Raw genomic sequence first — 24,558 nt, 5'->3', positions numbered from 1 at the left:
TTTAGCTAATGACTTAGAATAAAACCAAATTTCTTACCATGGTCTACAATTATCTACATGACAAGATCCTCCCTATCCCCTGAGCTTATCTTCTGTATTTTCTGTGCTGTTTATTAGTATCCAACTTTCTGTTAGTTCTTCAAGTGCTCCAAGCTTATAAAGCTTATATGGTCTTTAATGAATGGCTCCCTTAAGCACTGGAAATTAATGAAATACATTAATTTTATGGTGTTATTTGCATGTTTATCTCTCTCGTAGATCTTAAGTTTCTAAAAATATTTTTTGTCTTTATAGCCTTAGCAATATGTCTACTAAAATATTACTGACAAATGCTTGAATGAATAAATATATATCATCATTAATGTTTAATTTGTCACTTATTGTCCCTAAAACTCTCCAGCATCCTAAGAATTACTTTCTTGCTGGGATGATAGCAGGAATGTTCAAATGCAAACCCAAGGTTTCATCTTCATTTCTTGGCAAACCTGTAATTCAAATTCATAATCTCCTCACATTTAAATCCTTTCTTCTGAATTGATAGTTTTACTGGTTAATAACTGTCATAGTTTCCTCTTCATCATAATTCCGTATCTCTCATATCTTTACTTTTATGTTTTAATGGTACACATTAAAATGTCTTTAGAATTATATATATGATCTCTTTTACATGTGGTAACATCTCATCTTTATCTAGAAATATAAACCAGCATAAGTATTTTATTTCCCATTAAGAGATTTGCAAAAATGAAATAAAAGCTAAGCCCTTTTATCAGTCTAACTTTTTGGCTAATGTGAACTCAGTTTTATTTTGTTCTTTCTCTCCAACTTACAGCATCCTTTTCTGGCTTCATTGTATTTTTCTTCACTTTCCCTCTTGCCAGCAAGATGTCTGTCTGTGATTCCTAATGCCGTTCTTAATTTGCTTCAGGGAGAATTCTTTGTCTGTGACCTAGTAACCATGCAAATCACACTATTGGAAAAGCTGTCATCTTTCTTGGTCCAATACACTAGCTTGCTAACTATCAAACTCAGAGGCCAGAAAAGTAGTAAATTCCTCAAATAGAACCTCTACCAACTGTGGTTCCTGTTATTTTGAGAGTTTATTATTATTTGTAATTCTATCTGTGACCCAGATCAACCTGATCATTATATTTTAACAACACTAACTATGTCTGTTTTGTAATTATTGTGTGCAATGCTCATTGGTCTCCAGTTGTAACTTTTCAAATGTCTTCCTTCTGACTTCTCTGCCTACTGAAGTTGATGTTTGCCAATCTGCTTTAGTCAATAACTCACAATTCTATTTAATTTTATTTGTTTATAGCCAATATGTTATAAAATATCCCATTTTACAGAAATTTAAAAGAATGGCTTACCATCATATACTTATCATCTAGCTCTTAAACTTATTAATATTTCTAATATTTTTTATCTATTTTTCTTAAATATTTTAAAGTAACTTTCATACATCAATATAATCACTTTTTAAAAATATTTCATTGTATTTTATTATACTTTTTAAAATATAATGAAAATTTAACTTGTTTTCCTACATAAACACAAATTCATTATCACACATAATAAAATGAATAATAATTCTTATTATAATTCAGTAAAAGATCCCAATTCAAAATTTTCCAAATTTCCCTAAACTATCAAAGATAATTTGCATTTGTTGGTACTCTTTATATTATGCTCAATCTAAAACAGAAGTACATTTTTTGTGACACTGATTTTTTTGAAAACTACTTCAGTGTTTCCTACAGAATATTCCAACCTTTTAATCTTGATGACTGCTTTCTAATGGCGTTATTTCATTTGTTTCTGTCTCCTGTTATTTTCTGTAAATTAGAGTTAAATCTGAAGATTTCTTTAGTTTCAGATTACATTTTTGGTAAGAGTAGTTAATAGGAGATCCTATATAATTTGTATTGTGTTATAAGATACTCATAATAGTTGGCTCTTCTACGTTGCTTATATTGATGAGTGGATTCAAGTGGTAGATGTTTTATTTATTTTATTTTAATTTTTTGTAACTTTTTATATATTTCTGAACTTCAGGCAAGTTGCAAGAATACAACAAATAACACATATATAAAACTTTTACACAGATCACCAACTGGTTATATTCCTGTTCATTTTTGTTTTATCCTTTTCTCTCTTTATACATGCACATGCATATGAACATACACATATATTTGAAACTTTTATCGGAGCCATTGGAGAGTAAGTTGGAATATTACACACTATTTTACCCCTAAGTACTATACTACTGCGTGTTTACAAAGAATAACGACATCCTCTTCCATAGTCTACAATTATTAAAATCAGTAAATCCAACATTTAAACAAAATTATTAGTACTTATTCCAGAGACTATATTTAATTTTTGTTAATGCCTCTATGATGCCCTTTGCATAATATCTTTTTCCAGTCCAAAATCTAACCAGGTGTCGTGTATTGCATTTAGTTGTGATGACTCTTCTCTTTTAGTCTAGAATAGTTTCTTAGTCTTTCTTTATGCTTTATGATCTTGATATTTTTGAAAAGTCCTAGCGAGTTATTTTGTAGAGTCTCCCTTAAATTAGATTTGTGTGATTTTTTCTCGTGACAGTGTAAATTTAAGAAAGTCGAATTCACTCATGAGGATCATGGACCGGTTTCAGGCTAAACTGAAACCCTGATTAAGAAAATACTCAGCACCCTTCATTTCTTCTTCTCCATTCCATGAAAGACATTGCTAATAAACAAAGATTCTCTTTCTGTTAAGCTAGATCTGAATTCAGAATCCTTCTCAAAACAGCACTTACTACAACTACAAGAATTCAAAAGAAATACCTATTTGATACACTTTTATCTTATACTCTGTCTTCTATTCAACTTATATGGTTACTTCTATATGGTGTGCCCATTTCAATTTATTCTATAGCCATTGAATATACAAGATGCTAAAGCCACAATACAAGTAATATTGCAGTAAGCATTACTTAAATGGACTAATTAAAAGACAATGTTTCATAAGGTGTAAATAAGCTATAGAGCCTAAATGAACTGGATTTTCATCCTGGTTATGATTATTATTGTGCTAAAATAATTTATTTGTTTTAAATCTCAATATTCTCATCTGTAAAAGAAACAGCATTGCCTACCTTATAACATTAATGTGAGGCATGGAGATGTTGGACATATACCTAAACTATTGCAGGCATTAGGCAGTTAGTAATTGCCATTATTTTTATTACTTGCTAGACTGTGCTCCAGGAGACTTTATTCTGAATCCTCTCTTAATATTTGCTACTAAGTGTGATTGAGTGATAAGAAAACCACATCAGAAAGCACATAGGAAACATCCGTGTACAAATAGCTATCGAATAAATGTTGCACGCAATCAGAAAGGTATAGTAGAAAAACACACTGCTGACTGCATATCAATCCCAAATTCTTACTCCCTCCACAGGCCCTTTACTAAGCAATACCACTGTGGAGTGTCCAGTGCTGCATCTAACTCTTCCAAAGCAACAGGCCTATTTCTCCTTTTATTTTCAACAACTCACAGTTTTATTGCCCCTGCCAAACCCTTGGCACCTGCACCTTCTCAAATGCACTGACCATGTTGATTTCCAAACCTTGAACTGTACATAGAAAAAGCACAACTAGTGATAAAAGTATTGCTAATATCCAGAAAGGAGTTTGAGCTTTCCATTTCCTAAAGTCCATGTGCATCATACCAGCATTTTCAAACTGACTCGTATTAAAGACTCTAAGTCACAGAACTCTTTCACAGACATTGTTTCATTTGATTCTCAAAAATGGTTCTCTGAGGTGCTCAAAGCAGAGACTATTGTATGCATTTAAAAATAATCTCAACCCAGGACATTTCCATAAGTAGCCTAAAGTAATACAGCTAATAAACTGATCAGGACACAAACTGGTTTCCTCTAACTACATACTCCTTGCTATTTCTACAATATAAGGTTGTTTGACTGTTTTATGGTTGCTGTTGGGTTTTCCGAAGATCTGAAAATGAGTGTGTTGTCCATAACGAAACTAAGCCTTTCAATGAGAGCAGGTTGGAGACAGGCATGCCATTTCTGGGAATACAAAGAATTGGTATTCCTTCCTCCTAATTCTCCTATTCCTAGCACTATTACATATTTATCTGTATTGTGATTTCTCTTAATCTGCTATTTCCTCTGTCTGAATCTTTGACCACAATTCATTGGGTCATCGATCTTCAGAATAAGATCCTTTGGAATGTAAAACTAATAACAGAAAAGAAATGACACCAAGTAAGACAGAAATTGATTCTATTATTTTTTTTTTAATCAAGAAGCCAATAACTTCTCTTACCTCTCTTTACTCATCATCTATGTTGCCGCATCAGGCCCATGGCTTTAAATGCCATCTCTGTGATAATGATATTCCAAACAAAGTATATCTCTAGTCCAGACACCCAACAACTCCAGATTTTGTATGCTCAACTGCCAACATGTTATCTCTAACTGTGTGTTTAAATTGCCTCTCAATGTTAATGTGCCTCAAAAACAAACTTCTGAAATATATCCACCTTGAAAAACTACCTTCTCCTCCCCCATTTTTCCACATCTCAGTAAATGTTAATTCCATGTTTCCATCTACTCAGGCCAAACATCTTAGAGCCATCCTTAACTCCAAGATCATAGCCCCTATTCCACTTACCAACAATTTTTGTTTGTCTTATCAAAATATTCTGTTCCCAAATATAATTCTCCATGCCAATACCACTCAAGTTCAAGTCACCATCATCTCACACTTTTTTGCAATAATCTTCTAAGATGTTTCCCTACTTCTACCTTTGCCATCACTGTTGGTTCATTTTCAACCTGAAACCAAATCAATCCTTCTAAAATAAAAATCTGATTATGTCAAGTCTGTATTCAGAAACATCCAGTGGCTTGTCATTTCATTCAGAGTAAAAGCCAAAATCCTTAAGGTGGCCTAGACGGTTCTCATAACTTGTTCCCATCCCCAAAACTTCTGTGACCTGACTTCCTACAACTTTTATTCTGCCTAATTTTGTTCTGTTCATGGAACATACCAAGTGCATCCTTGCCTCAGGACACTTGAACTTGCTATTCCATATGTATGACTCATTCTCCAGATATGCTCAAATTCCCTTCCTTACCTCCACTGAATGTCTATTTAAAAATTGCCTTATCTGTGAAGCCTTCCTGATTATAAAATGGCTAATCTTAATGACTCAGTTCTCTCTATTCTTGTTATCTAATCCTCCTTATCAACACTTCTCAGCCTTTTGGCTAAAATCAAGTGTAATCCACTTTATCACCACAGAACTTTTCACTACCCAATAAATAATGTATTTTTCATTGTTGATCTGTGGCCTGTTTCCTCCAGCAAAATTAAAGCTCCATGTGGGGAGGAATGCTAGTTTTCCTATGTATTCCTAGCAATGAGAACAGCATCTAACACATCATAAACACTCAATAAATTTGGTTCAATAAATGCAATAGAATTACTTTTGTTATGCATTTTATCAATGACAAAAATAGACCAGAGATAATAAGTAACCTACTTAAGGGGGTATAGAACAGTGACAGTGCCAGGACTAATAAGGACGATAGAAAATCTTAGCTTGAATGAAATGTTGGTTGAATCAGGCCAAGATGGCCCCAAACCAAAAAGGACTGCTTAGACTTGATTCATTTGGTGACGGTCAGCACTTAATTGTCTGTTCTCATCACTTCTGTTGAGATTTTTATGAATTGTGCTAAATTAACATTGAGTGGTCCATTGGCAGTAAAAATGTTACTTGAGTTTAGTAGATGACAGTTACATATTAAAGCATATAATAGTTGTTAAATTCCAAATCAGACAATGCTTACTCAAAGCTGACCACTATTTAGAGAGCTTATTAATTTAACAGTCTTCAACCTTGAGGTCATGCTGGTAAAAAAGGAAGGGTATACGTGTATTTGGGTTAATGGTTTAGAATTTTATGTGGGAAATCTCAAAGCAGGAGGCCGCGCATGCTTTCTTCTAAAAAATAGAAAAAAATTATAAATTTCAAAAATCTTACCATTACTTCTGGAAAAGAGTTCTAGAACAGCCTGTGTGCTGAAGTTCTCAGATAGTATAGACATTTCAGATAAGCAATAGTGTTGTTTTCCTGCCAAAACTTACTAGGCCAAGACAGTGACAAAACCAGAACTCCTGAGCAATCAGATAAATATGCAAATAGTTTGTACATAATGGTTCAATTGTCAGTGACCCTTCGTGTGAAATATTAATTTAGGAGAATAGCAGAATAAAAGCAGCTATAGATACAAGAGAGTCAAAAATAGTTTATCTGGTAAAAACTCACTAAACCTGGGATTTAGCAGCCGTCAAACTAAAAGACCATTTAAGTTTATTTCAAGGTGGCCCCATGAAATTACAAAGTTTTTTCTAACTTTAAGCTTGTATTCATGTATTTATTTTATAAGGGCAGTAAATTTATAAATGAGAATGGAGCCTTCTCCAGTTTACTAAGTGTTTTTAAGTTGAGGTGAATGGTAGAATACTATCAGGTGAAATGAAAGCTACCCCTTAAATATGCCTAAAGCTTGGTGATGAAGGAAGGAGAAAGCCAAAGACTCTGGGATTGGAGTCTGCATGTGAGAAAAGGCAAGCTATAGGAGATGGATGGAAAACAGGATAATTAAATGTCAACTGGCAGGAAATCAGATGTTAATTTATGTATATTAAGTTCATTTGTAAAGTTGCATTAGGCAGGTTACTTAGCTTAAGGAATATAGTATTTCTCAGAATGATTTAAATAGAAAAGGATTTGTGAGAAAGGTTCTGTGTAGCTCACAGAATTTCTGGGAAGGCTGGAGAACCAGCAAATTGAATAAAAATAATAATGGCACAATAACATCTTAAGCAGTCAGACCCACAGAACCATATCTTAAATGGTCTCTCAGAATAAGGTCAGTATTTAGCACCACTGCTGAGTATTGGATGTCATGGCTGCACTAATGCTGCTTCTGGCGAAGGCTGATGATGACCCTTCACTTTCTGATTTCTTAAATCACAACAGACTCTGATCCTGGGATTCTATGATTCTGTGGTATCATGATTCCAAATCATAAGTATAGAATCTGCGCCGAATAGCTGAATCCAGTTCCCATGTGCATGCCTTAGCTGCCAGGATCCAGAGAAAACAGGATCTGTTTTTTACAGAGACAAGCACTCCCACCAGTGTTTCTTTATTGAGCTCAGATATTGGTAGAGCAAAGCAACATAAAGTTTAAATATAGAGGCAACCAGTATTGTTGAAAGTGAGGGAGAGGTAAATGGGTCTATAGATAATATTTATGTTTGTGTGTATATTAATTCTATACGTAGAGACAATTTTATAACTATAAATTATATAATATATATAATATGTATGATATATATATATCATATATGTGTATATATGTGAACTAAAGCTAAAAAAGTTAGATGACTTGTTTGATTGTTAGTGTAGGATGAAGAGGGTAGGGAAGGCTGCATGGTGCCACTTACGTGACATATCTAAAGTAGTCACTCATGGAAGCAGAAAGTAGAATGGTGGGTCAGAGGGACTTGGGGGGAGGAGGAAATGAGGAGCCATTGCTCAATGGGTTATAGAGTTTCAGTCATTCAAGATGAAGAAGTTCTCGAGATATACTTTTCAATAATGTGCATATAGTCAACAATACTGTACACTTAAAATTTGTTCAAAAGCTAGATTCAATGTCATACGAGAGCAGACAATTAAGTTTGCAAACTCATCCTAGAAAAAGTGTTACACATCTCATTGCTGAATATCACTACAGTCACCTTTGAAGTACTCCCCTTGGGAAGCAATACACTGATGCCAATGTCTAGTACACCCTTCAAAGCAATTTTGGAACTCTTTTTCTGGAATGGCCATCAGAGCCGTCATCTATTAACGCTTGATGTCCTGAATGTCATCAAAATGTCTTGCTTTCAATATTTCCTTTATCTTTGGGTAAAGAAAGAAGTCATTGGGGGCAGATCAATTGAGTAGGGAGGGTGTTCCAATACAGTAATTTGTTTATTGGCTAAAACTCCCTCACAGACGGTGTCATGGGAGCTGGTGCATTGTCGTGATGCAAGAGCCATGAATTGTTGGCAAAAAGTTCAGGTCATCTAACTTTATCATGCAGCCTTTTCAGCACTTCCAAATAGTAAACTTGGTTAACTGTTTGTCCAGTTGGTACAATTTCATAATGAATAATCCTCCATATCAAAAAAAAGTTAGTACCATTGTTGCAACAAGTTCACGAACTTAGTTGTCATATCTTGTATGTTTCTTACTACAAGAAAAACAAAAGTGAACTTTTTTTACAGAGATAATAAATTCAGATGGCTACAAAATAAAACAAAAAATACAACTTGTGTTAAGTACATACAACTGAAAAAGAAGAAACATAAAAAAGAATGAAACAGTGTTATGTGCTGTAACATAGATGAATCTTGAAAATGTTAAGTGAAAGAAGTCAATCACAAAAAACCTACATATTACATAATTCCTTTTATATGAAATAGCTGGAATAGTCAAATCTATAAACTGCAAAATAGATTAGAGCCTGCTTAAGGCTTAGAGGAATGGGGGTGAGGGTGATATATCTAAAGGGTATGGGGTTTCTTTTTGAGGTAATAAAAATATTCTGAAATTGACAGTGGTAATAGATACACAAATGAATACACTAGAAACTATTGAATTATACACTTTAAATGGATGAATTGCGTGGTTTGTGAATTTTATCTTGACAGCTTTTATTAAAAATGAAAAAAAAATAATTAAAAAGACAGGAAAACACGCAGTGCTCTTATGATAGGTCAAATGAAATACCTCATTGAGAAGAGAGTGGTCAATCAGCAGTCCTCACGCTTGAAAAAGAAAGTTGAATATACATGAGAGTATAGGCAAATCAAAAGCATTCTGGGAAATAATTAAGCAGTTTCTTAGTGATTTGAACTCCAATGCACTTATTGTAAAAACTGTAGATGTAACCATTGAGGCCTTAGAATAAACCAGTTTCAAAGGAGTAAATTTTGACTTCCTGGAAGAACAGAGTAGCCTGTAGTGTTTTTTCTCTGGAAAGGAGTAAAACTCTGGGAACAATAAAAATATAAAAAGATTATTTTCTTAATTGAATAGATTGATTCTTAAATTCATAAAGAAAAATAAACAACAATAGCATGGAGAAAAGTAATAATGGAGAATTAGTCTTATAAAATATTGAAATATATTACAAAGTTGTAGCCAACAAAAGTGTTTCTTTTTAACAAAAACACATCTTTATTGTTTTTAAATGTTCTTGTACAGATAAGTTAAATGTAGTCTTCATGTTAAATATAAATTAAACAAATACAAAAAACTATAACCAAATTAAAAAAAAAAAAACTGCTGGAAAATAACTCCATGCCATTAATACTTATTGAGAATGTACATTGGGATGATGAAACTCTTAAATCACTGTATTCTGAAAATTGTTAATTGCAACCAAATGTACATATTCAAAGAAATAATAAAGGCTAAAGTGATATGGAATAAAACTCATGAATTTTTAGATCAATGGGACTGCAGAGAAAGTCTGGGACAAACCTAAGTGTATGGGGCTATGTGGTTTTTTTAGAAGATACTTGAAACCTGTGGGAAAAATATGAATTAAACAATGGCATTCAAACAATTGGATAGTCATGTAGAAAAAAATAAGATTGAATATTTGTCATAATTTCAAGTCTAAATTCCAGTTTGAATCATAAAGTTTAAATAGGAATAAAACAAATATGCAAAAGTACAAAATGACATCATAAAATGCATTTTATTACTCTGAAATTGAGAAGACCTTTCTAAATGTAACAAAATATCCAGAGGAAACAATGATAAATTACATAAATTTAAAATATATTCTGAAACAGAAATCACTATCGCTAAAAGCTACAGCACCCTGGGAAAATATTTGTATCTTACATAGTTACACTCCTATATTATATTTTATGAAATGCTCACAAACATGTTTTATATACAGTGATAAGTAAAAAACTTGTTTAATGCGTGAAGAGGCCTTAAAAATAAATATAAATAAATTAACAAGAAAAGCAGTAAACACAGATACAGAGCTCATTTGGAAGAACACTTTGAAAACTTCTAATGCATTGAAAGGGAGAGAATTACTTCGGTTTGGAATAGGGGCATAAAGGGAAACTGGGAGGGGAGCAGGAACCATTCCAATACTTCTGACTAAAGAGCTTCTTTCTGAGGAAATAGATGGCTCGGAGGTCACTTCTTCACTGAAGATATGCAGTCAGTCTCAACCTACTCAAACCATTCTTAGGCAAAAAGGAAGATTTAGAGGGTACAGATTGCATTAAGGACACTACAAATTAAAGAGTATTCTATTTGTAAGTTTTCATTATATATAATGAAAGAGAGATATGCACACATACTATTTTTGTATCTGTACCAGTTGATGTTTGTATGTTTGAGTATATTTAATACTATATAAAAGTTTCATTTTCCCCAATAACATAGCACACAAATCTGCCAAGTAAATTACTCTAATTTAGAGCTTTTTTTTTTCCCTCAAACTTCTCTTCACTCCATTTCCCCTAACAACTATGCTTCAATATCTGTCTCCGAAACAACTAAGTGATAAACAGAATGCCACATAAACTTAATTAAAAATAAAATATTGCTTGTTAAAAAAGCAATGAATGATTTTTGAAAGGCATGTGTTTTCAGTATGTTAGCCATTATACGTCAGCAGGCATTTTTATTTTTCTAATATTGGGGCTGATGTCTGGTGGTACATGAAATGATTTAATGTCCTGTGTTTATGCTAGTTTCTTGCCTGCTTTCACAGATTTAACACTTATTTATCGTCAAGCAGAGGGGTTGTGCAATGTTGCCATTACTAACAGTAGGCGTCTGTGGAATACATCATTAATGGCAGTAACATAGGTGGGGTCAGTTCACATATTATTCTGACGACACTGGTAAACTTTTAAAAGCTGGCATGTGAGACTCAAGCTAATAGCTCTTTCCTTGCTGATACCCAGTTTTAGAAATGCTGATTGATTTGACTTTCTTGGATTGTAGAGGTTAAGGGTCTAATACATGAAGCTAGACTGGCCAGCTCTAAACGACTAGTATTTGACCTGGAGCATATTATTTAACATCCCTGTACCTCAGTTTCATCATTTTCAGAATGGTATTACTCACTTTTTTGTAATGGTTAATTATGTTCATGAATTTGAAATGCCTACAGTTGTGTCTACTAATAATGTGTGATTGATAAATGTGAACGAGTTACAGAAGAGAATGAGAAGGCACTTAGCACTAGCAGATCAAGTCTGAATATACAGATTAGAATGGGAAATTCTCCATTAGCATACTTTAAAACTTGAGCTGAGATTAAATAATTGTCATCTAAGATTTAGCAGGCTACTAAGATGAGAATGATCTTTGGAATCAGACTGGCCTGATTTTCAATTATAATTCTGACATTTACCAGCTATTGGCTTTAGCTAAGTGGTTTTTAACTAATTAAGAAGTATTAACTTGGTGGTTATTATATTCCTAGTACAATAACAGGTACTGGGATAGAGAAGTGAACAAAAGAGATAAAAGCTCCTTCTCTTCCAGGCATGCATTCCAGGTGGAGCCTCTATGAGGGACAAAGGCTTACAGTGAGTTTTTGGCTTGACCTTTGTAATCCTAGTCACAACGCTGGCAGAACCAGAGAACACTAAAATGCTATCCTACTTGTATGAACTTGGATAAGAGTGGGGCTATCTTTTGTGGAAGAAATCCCTTACCTATCACTCTGATATTCAGCAAAATGCAAAGGAACCTGGTAGGAAATATATTTGTATAATGGCTACCTAAATGCAATTACCTTATAAAACAATTCATGTTCTATTTAAAAGATGTTAGGAGAACTGATATACACAGAGGTAGACATGACGACGTATCTTCTTTCAGGAAGCTCAGAAACTAGTCAGGTAATAACTTGTCATTCTCACACTGGTAGACATATGGACAAAGCAAAGTATTGTTGGAGCATATACAGTAGAACTTTAAAAAAAAATTGGGAAGGCAGATGGAAATAACATGAGGTGTCATCAAAACATATGGTGAATGTTTAAATAAAAGTTTATTACAGTAAAAGACACATTACATTAATCCCCCTTAAAATACACTTCGAACACACTTATCCCATCATTCTTGCCACTTTCTGAAGCAGTTCTGGAAGTCCCCTTTCCTGAATGTCTTTAGTTGTGCTGTCATGGCTGCCTCGATTTCCAGAATGAATTCAAAATATTTACCTTTTATGGTCATTTTGACTTTCGGGAAGAGCCAGAAGTTACATGGTGCCAGATCCAATGAATAAGGTGGATGAGGACACACTGTAAAGTTTATATTTGACAAAAATTGCCATACCAGAAGCGATGTGTGACACTGACCTTTTTTGTTGTGATCACAAAATATGGTGAATGCTGCTGCCAAGTACCATCCAATAGACAGGGAAGGATTTTCAGTACAGGAAGAACTACGTTGAAACTTAGTAACAGTGTATGACAAGTTTCAACTTGTTTGATACAGTCAGATGGGTGTGAGCTGTGGTTGAGAGAAAGTGTGTTTTAAAGTGTGCCATAAATCATCCTCCATCATGACAATGCTCCATGTCACACATCACTTCTGGTACCACAGTTTCTGTCAAATAAAAACATTACGGTGTGTCCTCAGCCATCTTATTGACCAGATCTGTCACTGTGCGACTTCTGGCTCTTTCCTAAAATCAAATGATTCAGAATATTGAGGCAGACACAACAGCACAACTAAAGACACTCAGAAAAGAGGACTTCCAGAACTGCTTCAGAAAGTGGCAAGAATGATAGGATAAGTGTGTTTGAAGTGAAGGGCAGTATTTTGAGGGGGATTAATGGCAATGTGTCCTTTACTGTAATATTTTTTTTTAAATTGAAACATTCACTGTATTTTTTATCACACCTCATAAATGTGAGGAGAAGGAAACTATGTATAGGGATTTTCAGGCAAAGATGAGCACAGAAACTTTAAGATAGTTAACAACATGTGAAAAGCAGACCCAATATAGACAGAATGGCTAATGGGTCTAAAAATAATAAGTTTTTGTGACCCACACCCCTTCTTTTACTAAACACCTGACTACTCATAACTCTGTCTGTTTACAACCTTATCAACAGGTAATTAGATGGGTTTGGTTGAAGCATGACAGTGAGGTAGAGAATAAACAGCTAAATCTGGAACCTTAAGTCAGGTTGGAATTGTAAAGGAATGGTTCCTCAAGCCATTCTTAAGAGTGTGCACCTTTTCTTTCATGGAACAGGACATCAGAAAAGGTACATAAACTGAGAAGTAAACATGTTAAAACTTATTTGGGAGCTATAATTTTGGTAACAACCTGTGTAATAAACAGTAAGCTAAAGGCTGAAGGCAGTGTAACCATTTCAGATGTTGATGCTGTGTTTAAAAAGGATGAGTTTTCAAGAATTAAGAAAGAAAGTCTTGATTTAAGATTAAAAACAGCTGCAGGTCTCTCCTTGCGGCCGCGGCGCGAGAGCAGAGTACGAACTGCTGCTGCCGGAGTCATGGCAGGACAGGCATTTAGAAAGTTTCTCCCCCTCTTTGACCGAGTATTAGTTGAAAGGAGTGCTGCGGAAACTGTAACCAAGGGCAGCATTATGCTTCCAGAAAAATCTCAAGGAAAAGTATTGCAAGCAACAGTAGTAGCTGTTGGATCCGGCTCTAAAGGAAAGGGTGGAGAGATTCAACCAGTTAGCGTGAAAGTTGGAGATAAAGTTCTTCTTCCAGAATATGGAGGCACCAAAGTAGTTATAGATGACAAGGATTATTTCTTATTTAGAGATGGTGACATTCTTGGAAAGTATGTAGACTGAAATAAATCACTACTGACATGGCATCACGTGAAGCTGCCCATTCCACTGAAGTTCTGAAATCTCATCATGTAAATAATTTCCATGTCTCTTTTGTAATAAACTAATGATATCCAAAGTAATGACATCTAGTGTCTCTTAAAATTTAGTTCCACTGTACTGATACAAACATTTCCAAATAAAAATATACAAATAAAAAAAAAAAGATTAAAAACAAAAATAAGTCCTATTTTATTTATTCATCCCATATTCATTGATCAACTGCTTTGTGCCAGGCATGTTCTAGTTTTTGGAGATTTAACTAAACAAAGCAAACAGAAGCTCTACCCTCAGAAAACTTGTATTTTCATGATCTAAAAGCTGAGGAAACATTTTGCACATGACAGGTACTCGATAAATAATGAATAGATGGTTTGAATTAATTCAAAAAGAGAATGACTTCAAGTTAGGAGAGTGGCTGAATATTGTAACCATTAACTCGGATCAAGTACATGCTAGGAACATTTATTATTACTGGAATGCAATTAAATCCCTGTGCCTCCATTCAGAAGACTATCTTTTAACTAAAAAGCCAAGAGGTGTGTATGTGTGTGTATGTGTGTGGTAGAGAGAGAGAAAGAGAGAAAGAGAGAGAGAGAGAGAGAGAGAGAGAGATTAACAATTAACAAACGAAGAACCACATTGAAATGTTAATAGCAAATAAGGAACCTAGAACGTAGTGCTTCAAGATTTGGACGGCCATTGTCTAACAAGGGAAGTTTCACAGAAGAAGGACTTAAATGGTGATTGGAATGAAATGATTAGATAAGATACAGATGGGAAAAATGTGTACCAGATGGGAAAACAGTGTGATCAAAATACATGTGGGGAATAGCCAAGTACATTCTTGGGGCAAGAAAAGAAAATTAGTTTGGGGGAGATAATACCAGAGAGGACTGAGAGGTGAAGCTGAAAATGATAGTAGGCAAGTTGTAAACGTGGTATTTTTGCAGAAAAAATGTTTCATTATAAACCTTGCTAAAATCCTTTGCTCTGTTAATTCTTCATGAAACTCTCTTATAGCAGAATATATCCTTTGAAGGAGAAAAAGGTCCTCAACCCTGGTAGGGACCCCAGCTGGGTCTACAATTAAACAGATAAAGACATAATGATAGGAGAAAAGAGTACAAATTTATTTCATATTTTAATTTTATGTGACACGGGGAACTTTATAAAAAAAAATAAAAATCTGAAGAAACAAGCCTGGATGCTGTTATACTAGGTTTAATAAAGACTGGATGGGTAGTCGTGGGAAAATATGACAGGACGTAAGTATGAGTGAAGTGAGATAAATGGAAAACTTAGTAAAGCTTGTTGGTTCAGATCCTTCTCCCTCCTCTGGGAGATAAGGATGTTCCTTCCTATGTGTATAGGTATAGGGAGAGCATCTCTCACCTGAGGGTCTTATGACCCGTTTCAGAGAAGAAGGGTAGGGGAATGTCAGAGAGGCCTTCCTGCTTCTGCCATTCTATCAAATTCTTTCAGTTTAAAATATTCAGTGTACCAAAGTGCTACACCTTAGTGTAGCGTGCTTTGAATCCAGTCAGTCCTAAATGATGTTGTGTCTCAGCTGGATCCTTTCTTGGCTGTTTGGCAACCACTACACCACTATTAGCTGAAAAGTCAGGGTCTCTCATTATTCTATTGCCAGACAAAATTCTGGACTACAGAATGCCCAGTTATATTTGAATTTACAAAAGATACATTTTCCAGCTAAGAATGTCTAATGAAATGTTTAAGACATACTTGCACTAAAAGAAGTGTTCGTTGTTTATCAAAAATTCAAATTTAACTGAAAATCCTATGTTTTTTATTTAATTCTATTAACTCCTACGAGAACTATGAAAGCAATTGGACTTTAGAGTAGGTCTTATTTGTAATAAGGATTTCAATAGAGAAGTGTAGTATTTGTGATATTTCTGTTTAAACCCATCTAAAGTTTGATATGGCCTGCATATGAAGGAAAAACAATTTTCTTTGTAGTAGATATCACTTTGTAACAATCGATGCAGAATTTTGTTTAGTTGCAAAGGCAAGTGAAAAAAATAACGAAGGAAAAAAAATAAACTCAGCCATTTAGAGTGAAGCAATTTAAAAATGGCAAGTACCATATGTGACTGCCATTTCCTCTTCTCAGTGTGGGCTAAGTACATGAAAGGGTTAAGTCTCAAAGCTCCCTTCAGCCTTTTTTGCCCTAGGACTCCTATTTACTTTAAAGGAAAACACTTTTTCCAAGGCACCCCACAGGGTTCTGAAACACAAGGTTAAAGGTCATCCTGCAACTCCAAGAATAATAAATTTGCAATTTGTACTTCCCTGACCTCTAGAAATATTTTTAGGTGTGTGAGGCCAAAGCAAACAAAGCAGTACTTTGAAAGGACTGGGGAGCTATCAATTGATCAATTTAAGTGGGATTATCTGATAATTGGGTAAATACATTGTTATTGATGTGCCCAAGGAGGAAGATGTGCCAAGCAAACATTAATGCGTAGGCCTAGATTTATCTGCTAATCCTGGAAGGAGGCAGTTTACTGAGGACATGAGTAATTGCTCTGCTAACAGATTTATTCTTCCTTTAGTCCCCATTTGGGGCTTAAATCTCCCCCTCTCTTTCCAGCAGTTCAAAATGTGGCCTGAATCCTATTGCCCACAGTGTTACACTTTGCAGCCCTTCCTAGGCATGTTCGGACTCCAATTTTTTTTGATTTGGCATGCTACAGCAAGAGTCTGGTGCTTCCGCTAGATGTGATTTATGTGAATGAACTTTCACGAGTTTTGCATTTGATTGAGCTACCTAGAGAGACTTGCCTTTTCTTTTTAGCCATATTTTTAACCAGACTTTTTTTTTTTTTTTTTTTTAATCGAGCACTAAAGACAATATGGTTTAGTGGAAAAAGCCCAGGACTGGAAAAGACAATGTACTAAATTTGACTCTACTCCTAATTAGTTTAGTGACTTTGGTTAATGTAATTACATTGTCTAATTCTTTGGCCTCTAATTTCTTGTTTTTGAGTCAAGGGAGTCAGTCAAACAGCCAAGAGTTGAGATTGGTTCCAGCTCCAGCTATCAATGATAGGATGAAGAAATTGATCGGCATTTTATGTTGAGTATGTAGACTCCACTTCCGGGATTTTTGTTATGATTTTCATTTTTATTCTTCCTGATATAGACACAATAATCTCTACAACATGAATTCTACTTAGGCTCTCTTTGGAATTTTCACTGGGAGATGTAAGACAATTGCAGAGAATAGGACAATTTTTATTTATATATTAAAAAAATCTGTATAGAGTTTACCTGTTATTAAACTATTAATAGTTTTTTAGGATATTAAACTATTCTGAACCCTCACTATATGCAGTTCATTTCAGAAACAGGGTCCTTTTAATAAAACAAGTTCCAAATCCAAATATCCAAATGCATGTGTCTCTGTATATGTAGTCAAAACAAAATAGATTTAAAATTTCCCTTTGTATCCTCTCATGCAAACAGTAACCTCTTCAAGATTACAGAATAAATTCTTCTCAGTGATGACCGTTTCTTTTAATAGATTTTTTTATCTGCTTGGACGGATTTCATGCCTCAACTCTATAGCTGACCTTTCTGGAGACATCTAGTTAAAGAAGGCAGTACTCAGTCAAAAACCTCTATTTATTTATTTATTTGTTTGTTTATTTGTGTATTCATTTATTTATTTAACTATGATTTGGGTTTATTTAATTTGAAATGTTTAAAATCATCTTGATCCACAAGGACAGATTTAGTACCATGATACTGATTTTCCCAACATATATCTTATATGTGAGCAAAGGTCCTTGATAAGATTCACATTTATTTTGAGAAAAATCAACCACCACCAACCAGAAAATCTTTGAAAGAAAAGAGTAATCATCCCAGCCTCATTTGAAGTGCATTAGAATGTTTATTAGTTATAGTATAGGCTAAGTTTCTTAGGTCAAACAAGGTAGGAATTTCTCAGATAACTAGGTTAACAGGAAGCATGGGCAAAAGACATGCATGTGATGAGGCAGCTGGGTGTATACAGGCAGCAGACGCAGGGAAACTTGTCATAAGCCAAGGCTGAGGCCATCATTAAAGGGAACCACTGTTCCATGAGGTTCTAAGGGACTATGTTTCTTTTGTGGTTCTGCATTCATTAGAGTATACCTCTCACCTACTCATAGTGAATGCTGGCTGTCATTCTGGCCCCACACTTCTCAGCTGAAAAATGTAAAGTAAGCTGCTGCCTGATGTAAAATGACTCAGAGGTTTCATATATTGTTTCTGCTCATATCCCATTGGCACAAGCTTGCTTAAGTGGTCACTCTTAATTGCAGGGGAGGTGGGGAAATAGAATATGACTTGATGGTTATGTGGTAGACTTTTATCAAAAGTTCTGTTACTTCAAAAAGTCGTGGAAATATAGCACTCTCTACTACAGAAATATGTCATGGTCTAGTAATTCTAAAGCTCTCCGTCAATGAAAAGGCCAGTTAAGGACAAATACTTGAGAACTTTCTAATCAACATGAAAAACTCCAAACTTAAAAAAACAAAAAAAACCAAAAAAAGGTTGTTTTTAGTATAGCATCTTAAATCTTTTCAGTGTTGTCAAATCTCTAATTCTGCTTGAATGTCTTCCCCAAGCTCAGACAGACAGACATAACTAGTACATTTATGAATTAAGATTGATACACTTTATACTAACTAGGCAGATGTTAGACATATCTTATAGACTGAAGTCTCATTGGTCCTTAGAACAGGAGAGAAGTTATCTCTAGGAAATAATTATTCTCATAGGCTTTCTTTCTCAGAGTACCCATTCCTCTTTCTGCATCTGTTCTATTTCCCTTCTTTTCTCTCTAAGCCATCTTCATTTATATTCTATAATCTAAGTTGTATAGGGAGGAGTCAGATTTATACAAACAGTTAACATTCAGCAGAGCACTTTCCTGGTTGACATCTCATCGTTATTGGCCAAGTTATGGAGTAACTGGCCCTGGGTCAGGTGTAACTTCCACAATAATTGGGGCTGTTTCTGAACAAATACCAGCCAAGAGCAGAATTTTTGAACAGATGGCAGTTTTATCTGGAAAGGGAAGTTGAACATTGCAGATACAATAATGAATAAAGTTAATATGTTTTATCCAATATACCATTGATTTTAAGACTCATCATTTTTTTAATGTATTTCCAGGACAGAATACAAATGCTGATGTTTAACATACAACTCAATTTGACAGAGGATAGATATCATGCAAAAAAGTAGTGCATCATACCTATGATTGATAAGACACAGTAGATACATTATAGATAATAATAGGGTAACTAGCAGTTGTTAAGCACTTACTATGTGGCAGAGATCATTTTGTGTGATTTGCATGAATTCAATACTTTAATTACCATAACAATTATATGAAGGGCAGAAGATACTTAACAAATTCACAAATCTCACATATTGTATCTATGGTAGGTAATCATTCATGCTTTCCTTAAAAAAGTAAGAAACATACTACCTCACATGGCAGACCATTCTTTCTTCTTCTTTTTTTTTTAACACTGAATCCATTTTAGTATCCTTTTCTTCCCTAGTTTTATTGATATATAATTAACATATAACACTGTATTAGTTTCAGGTGTAAACATGATGTAATATATGTATATACCTATTTGTAAATGATTATCACAGTAAGTTTAGTTAACATACAGTTTTTGTTTTTATGATGACAGCTTATAAGATTTACTCGCTTAGAAACTTTCAAGTATATTACAGTATTGTTAACTATCATCACATGCTGTACATTATATGCCCGGAACTTAACTAACTTACAACTAGAAGTTTGTATCTTTTGAGCACTTTCCCCCAACTCCCAACACCCTGCTCCTGGCAACCACCAATCTGTTATCTGTTTGTATGAATTTTTTGTTTGTTTGTTTTCAGATTCCACGTATAAGAACAATCATACGGTATTTGTCATTCTCTGTCTGATTTTATTTGACTTAACATTTTGTCCTCGGTGTCCATCCATGTTGTTGCAAACGGGAGGATTTCTTTATTTTTATGGCTGAATACTATTCCATAGTATACTAGTATACATATCACGTTTTTAATCCATTTATCTCCTGATGGATACTTAGGTTGTTTCCATATCTTGGCTGTTTTAAATAATGCTGCAGTAAACATAGGGGTGCAGATGTCTTTTTGAAATAGTGATTCATTTCCTTTAGATATAACCCAGAGGTGGGGTTGCTGGATCATATGGTAGTTCTTGTGGGGAGCGGGCTGTGCGCTGACAAGGGCCTTGCAGTTGCAAGGTCATTCCCATGGGAAGCCTCGCCTCATGAATCTTCCCAGAAAGTACAAGATAACACTAATGCAATCACAGACATACAAACTGGCCAATACACAAAACAAAATGTTCTAATAATACCTGCTTGTTCTGCTAATACTTGTTTGTATAGATAACTATTCTAAGACTGTATAAAAACTGTGTGTGAAATAAAGACTGCACCACTGCTCCACCATCCGTGGACTGTAGACCTCCCGATCCCAGCATTCCTGTCTATGTGTCTTTTCTCAATCTCCTCACCCTTACCCCTCAGGCAGAGCCCTCCTGGTCGAGTGCGGGCCACGGCAGTTCTATTTTTAATTTTATGAGGAACCTCCATAAAGTTTTCCATAGTGATTGTAATTTATATTTCCAGCGACAGTGTACAAAGGTTCATTTTTCTCCATAGTCTTGCCAATGTTAGTCTTTTTGATGATGGCCGTTCTAACAGGTGTGAGATGATTTTTCATTGTGGTTTTGATTTGCATCTCTCTATCGTCAGTGACGTTGAATACCTTTTCATGTACCTGTTGGCCATTTGGGTGTCTTCTTTGGAAAGATGTCTTTGCAGTTCCTTTGCCCGTTTAAAAATCAGATTGCTTGTTTTTTTGTTGTTGTTTTGTTTTGTTTTGGTTTTTTTTGCTATTGAATTGTATGAATTATTTATATGTTTTGGTCATTAACCCTGTACCAGATATATGATTTGCAAATATTTTCTCATTTATAGGTTGCCTTTTCATTTTGTTGGTGGTTTCCTTTGTTATACAGAAGCTTTTTAATTTAATGTATTCCCACTTGTTTGTTTATGCTTTTGCTATCTTTGTTTTTGGTGTCAATTCCAAAAAAAATATTACCAAGACCGATGTCAAGGAGTTTATTCCTATTGATTTCTTCTAATACCATTCATATTTGAAGGCTTTATTTCTTGCACTGAATAATGATTCTCACCAATGCCCGTTCAGTGGTTCAATTTTAAAATCTGCCATCATGCCACTCTTCAGCCCCTCCCTAATTTTTTAAAATTTTGGAGTATTCAGAATATGAAGAATATTTAGTATTCAGGATACAGAATATTTACAGTATTTCAATAATGGTATTATTAAAAAAATAACTGTCAAAAAACAGAAGTTAAAAGGGAAAATGATTATTTCCTATTATATAATCTCAAATTTTATACATCAATAAGACATTCATGTTGGCATTATACATACACTATATAACATATACATACAGTCCAGCATATATGTGGTTATTAATGTCTAAAAGTGTCAAGTGACTTGTAAAATGGTACAAAGCAAGTGACTTATATTTACGTTTTAGCTCGTTATTCTGTTTCATTTTGTTTAATATACTTGGGAAGCCTATAAGGTAAATGTTACTACACACTCCATTTTAGTGATGAAGAAACTAAAGCTTAAAAGTGATAAGAAACTTCCTTTAAATCATAGAGCAAATAAAATAAAATTTAAAAATCAGCGATTCAACCATACATCTCTGTTCTTTGATACCATGCTCTTAATCACGCTCCTCTAGGATCACAACAACCCATGGCATAGATTTCCAAAGACAGGAAGCAGAGAAGAAGCATGGCAGATTCAAGAAAGTCATAGTAGACTTCCTTGGGAAAAGAAGATTTAATTGGGAAAAGAAAGCAAGGTGCAATGTAATATGTGTTGGTGCTGAAAAGGAGGCAGGCTTCATTTCACAGGCAAAGTTATATTATAGATTTTGCCTTTTCTCAGTAGTACTGAATTCTTTTGAACAGGAATGTCATACAGATAGTTTCATTTTTGAACACACTAGCAGCATTATGGAGAACATATTGGAAAGAAAATGAAATGAGTACAAGAGAACTAATATTTTATTGTTGAATTCTAGGAAAAGATTAATGGCAGTTTGGATTAGGGTATTTGGCATTAAAAAATGGAGACAGCAGCTGAATTTGAAGACTAGTATTAATTATTGGAAATAGATTTGGTATACTGAATAAAGGCAAATAGAAGCTTCAGAGAAGAGTTTTAGGTCTCTGGTTTGCTGTTTGAACGAAGAAGCTGTTTTTCACTGACTGAAATAAGAAGCCCTAAAAAAATAATTGGTAATAAACTTTGCGATGACAATATTGAGTTTGAGGTGCATTTGAACCATTAAAGTTCAGAAGATACTTGAAAACATAGATCAGGGACTCATAGGAGGCTTTGAGCTGAAGACAGCAGATTGTGAATTATTTGTGTATAGAATGAAAAGTATTATGGTCCTAAGGTTGAGGGTTAATAATGCCAACAATGGGAAACCTGCAATGGAGATGGAGAAGTAGCAGACATAAAGGGAGAAAAGACAAGAGAACATTTCACCTTAGAGGCTAAAGGAAAAATAGCTCTTTTAATAAGGAAGATCTGTGTAAAGTAAGTACTGAACTAAATATGTCCATTGGGTTGAATACGGATATCATCGGTAGTTATGTTGAGGGCTGTTTTGGTGAAATACTGGTAGCAGGAGAGAGATTTGAATGGGCTTAAAGTAAATAAGAAGTGAGTAAATTGAGATATTACATGTGGAAAATTCCTCCTAGAACTTTGCTGAAGAAGAGGAAAGGTATAGAAGTGAGTAGAAAATTTGAAATAAAAATAGGATTAGTTTGTTGGATTATATACTTAAAAAGAAAGACATTTGGGAGTTTCTAAATGTCTATGGGAAGGGTTCCAGTTGAGAAAAAGTGTATTAGAATATGCATACAATAGATGGAAAATTGATTTTAAATAATTCCTGAAAATAGAGAAAGAATATGAAAATCAGCATAGGTTTTTATGGACATCTTCATTCTACCAGAGATGCTGCGTGTTGACATAGCAATGGCCACTGACTTAATATTGCCTGTAAAATAATTTGGTTGAGCCTCAATTGCCTCTGTAGCTGTTGGTGTGTTTGATTTATGATTAGTAGCTATTCATTACAACTTTTTAATGTGCCAGACCACACATTCACGCACACACACACACACCCTATACCCCACATATGACTGTTTGTTTTGAAATTCATTTTAAATTTTTAAAAGTCCAAAGTTAGTAGAGAATACCCATAAGCTATTCATCCAATTTCCCCTAATGTTAATATATTACACACTGATAGTGCATGTATTAACACTAAGACATTTACATGTGTTATCATTTAGAACTCACAAAAAATTACGTGATCACTTCAAAGGTGAAAAATTCATCCAAAGTTCTACAATTAAAAGTTTGTCTAACTAAAAAAGCTTGAAATTCTAAATATCACCATATAAACTGGTGTTAGTTTTTTATGATGTTTTCATAAAAATAAATTTAAACCCTTAAAGAGCTGGTCTTCATTCTGAGATTTATTTTTATTTTCTCTTTCTAGTGTACACACCCCCCCACACACACGAACTGAAATAGTACTAACAATAGGTAATAGGTTTTTATATTATTTAATTGATAAATCATTGGCAATATGCTAGTCACATTTTCTCCCTCATTTTTTTTTTTACTGCTTTCAAAATTCCTGTGATTTGTACAGTTTGCTATAACTTATCTTCTGATCCAACATCTTTTTAGAGTACATAACTTTACAATGTGGTTCTGTGGTGCGAGTACATATATCTGTGCAAGCGTTTATGGAGAGAACCTATATTATGTAAAAATATGTTTGTATACCAACGGATTTATAAGTATGATGTCAACTTACTGACTCTCCTAAAGCTGTGGTCTATAAAAAACAGAAATGTGCTTATGTTATCAAACCAAACTTGAATTTGCTTCTTTGTGAGCAAGGAACCAGACTTTACATCAAGAGTGGTTGCCAAGTAGCACACAATTTATTTGCAGCAAATAAGGAGCCCAGGGGAATAATTTCCAAAGCCGTGACTCCCTGAACTATGGAGCTTCTGTGCTTCTATCTCGCCAAATAATGCATATTCATGATGGAATATTTTGTCTCGGCATATAAGGGTTGGTGTCGGGTTGGTGCCAGCGCAGTAGTAGGTCATGCCTCGTCATGTGTTGCATGTTCAGAAAATGGCATCTAAACTCCTCCCAGAAGTGGAGATTTTACTATTGTAATGAGCTCTTGGTCACTTTAAGTTTATAATGGCTGCCTTAACTGGTTTGAGTCAGTTTTCTTTTGGCTCCCTTCAGTGGTTTCTGCAGGTGGTTATCTGGAGGCCCAACCATTTCCGGGAAAATATGCTAACAGAGCAGT

At 34.4% G+C, this 24,558-nt stretch overlaps 1 protein-coding gene across 1 annotated transcript; it reads left to right on the top strand.

Annotated features, from left to right (window-relative positions):
- The first annotated feature begins 13,635 nt into the window (after positions 1–13,635).
- LOC308503519 (10 kDa heat shock protein, mitochondrial-like) lies at positions 13,636–14,160 on the top strand. The gene has a single exon (XM_081062820.1). It carries the CDS (start codon positions 13,671–13,673, stop codon positions 13,977–13,979), a length of 309 nt encoding a protein of 102 aa, XP_080918946.1. The 5' UTR covers positions 13,636–13,670; the 3' UTR covers positions 13,980–14,160.
- The last annotated feature ends 10,398 nt before the right edge of the window (positions 14,161–24,558 follow it).

This window comes from Rhinolophus hipposideros, assembly GCF_964194185.1.
Source record: "Rhinolophus hipposideros genome assembly, chromosome: 10".
Lineage (NCBI taxonomy): Eukaryota > Metazoa > Chordata > Mammalia > Chiroptera > Rhinolophidae > Rhinolophus > Rhinolophus hipposideros.
The sequence above is the reverse complement of the archived record's forward strand: the minus strand, read 5'-3'. Positions and strand labels throughout refer to the sequence as shown.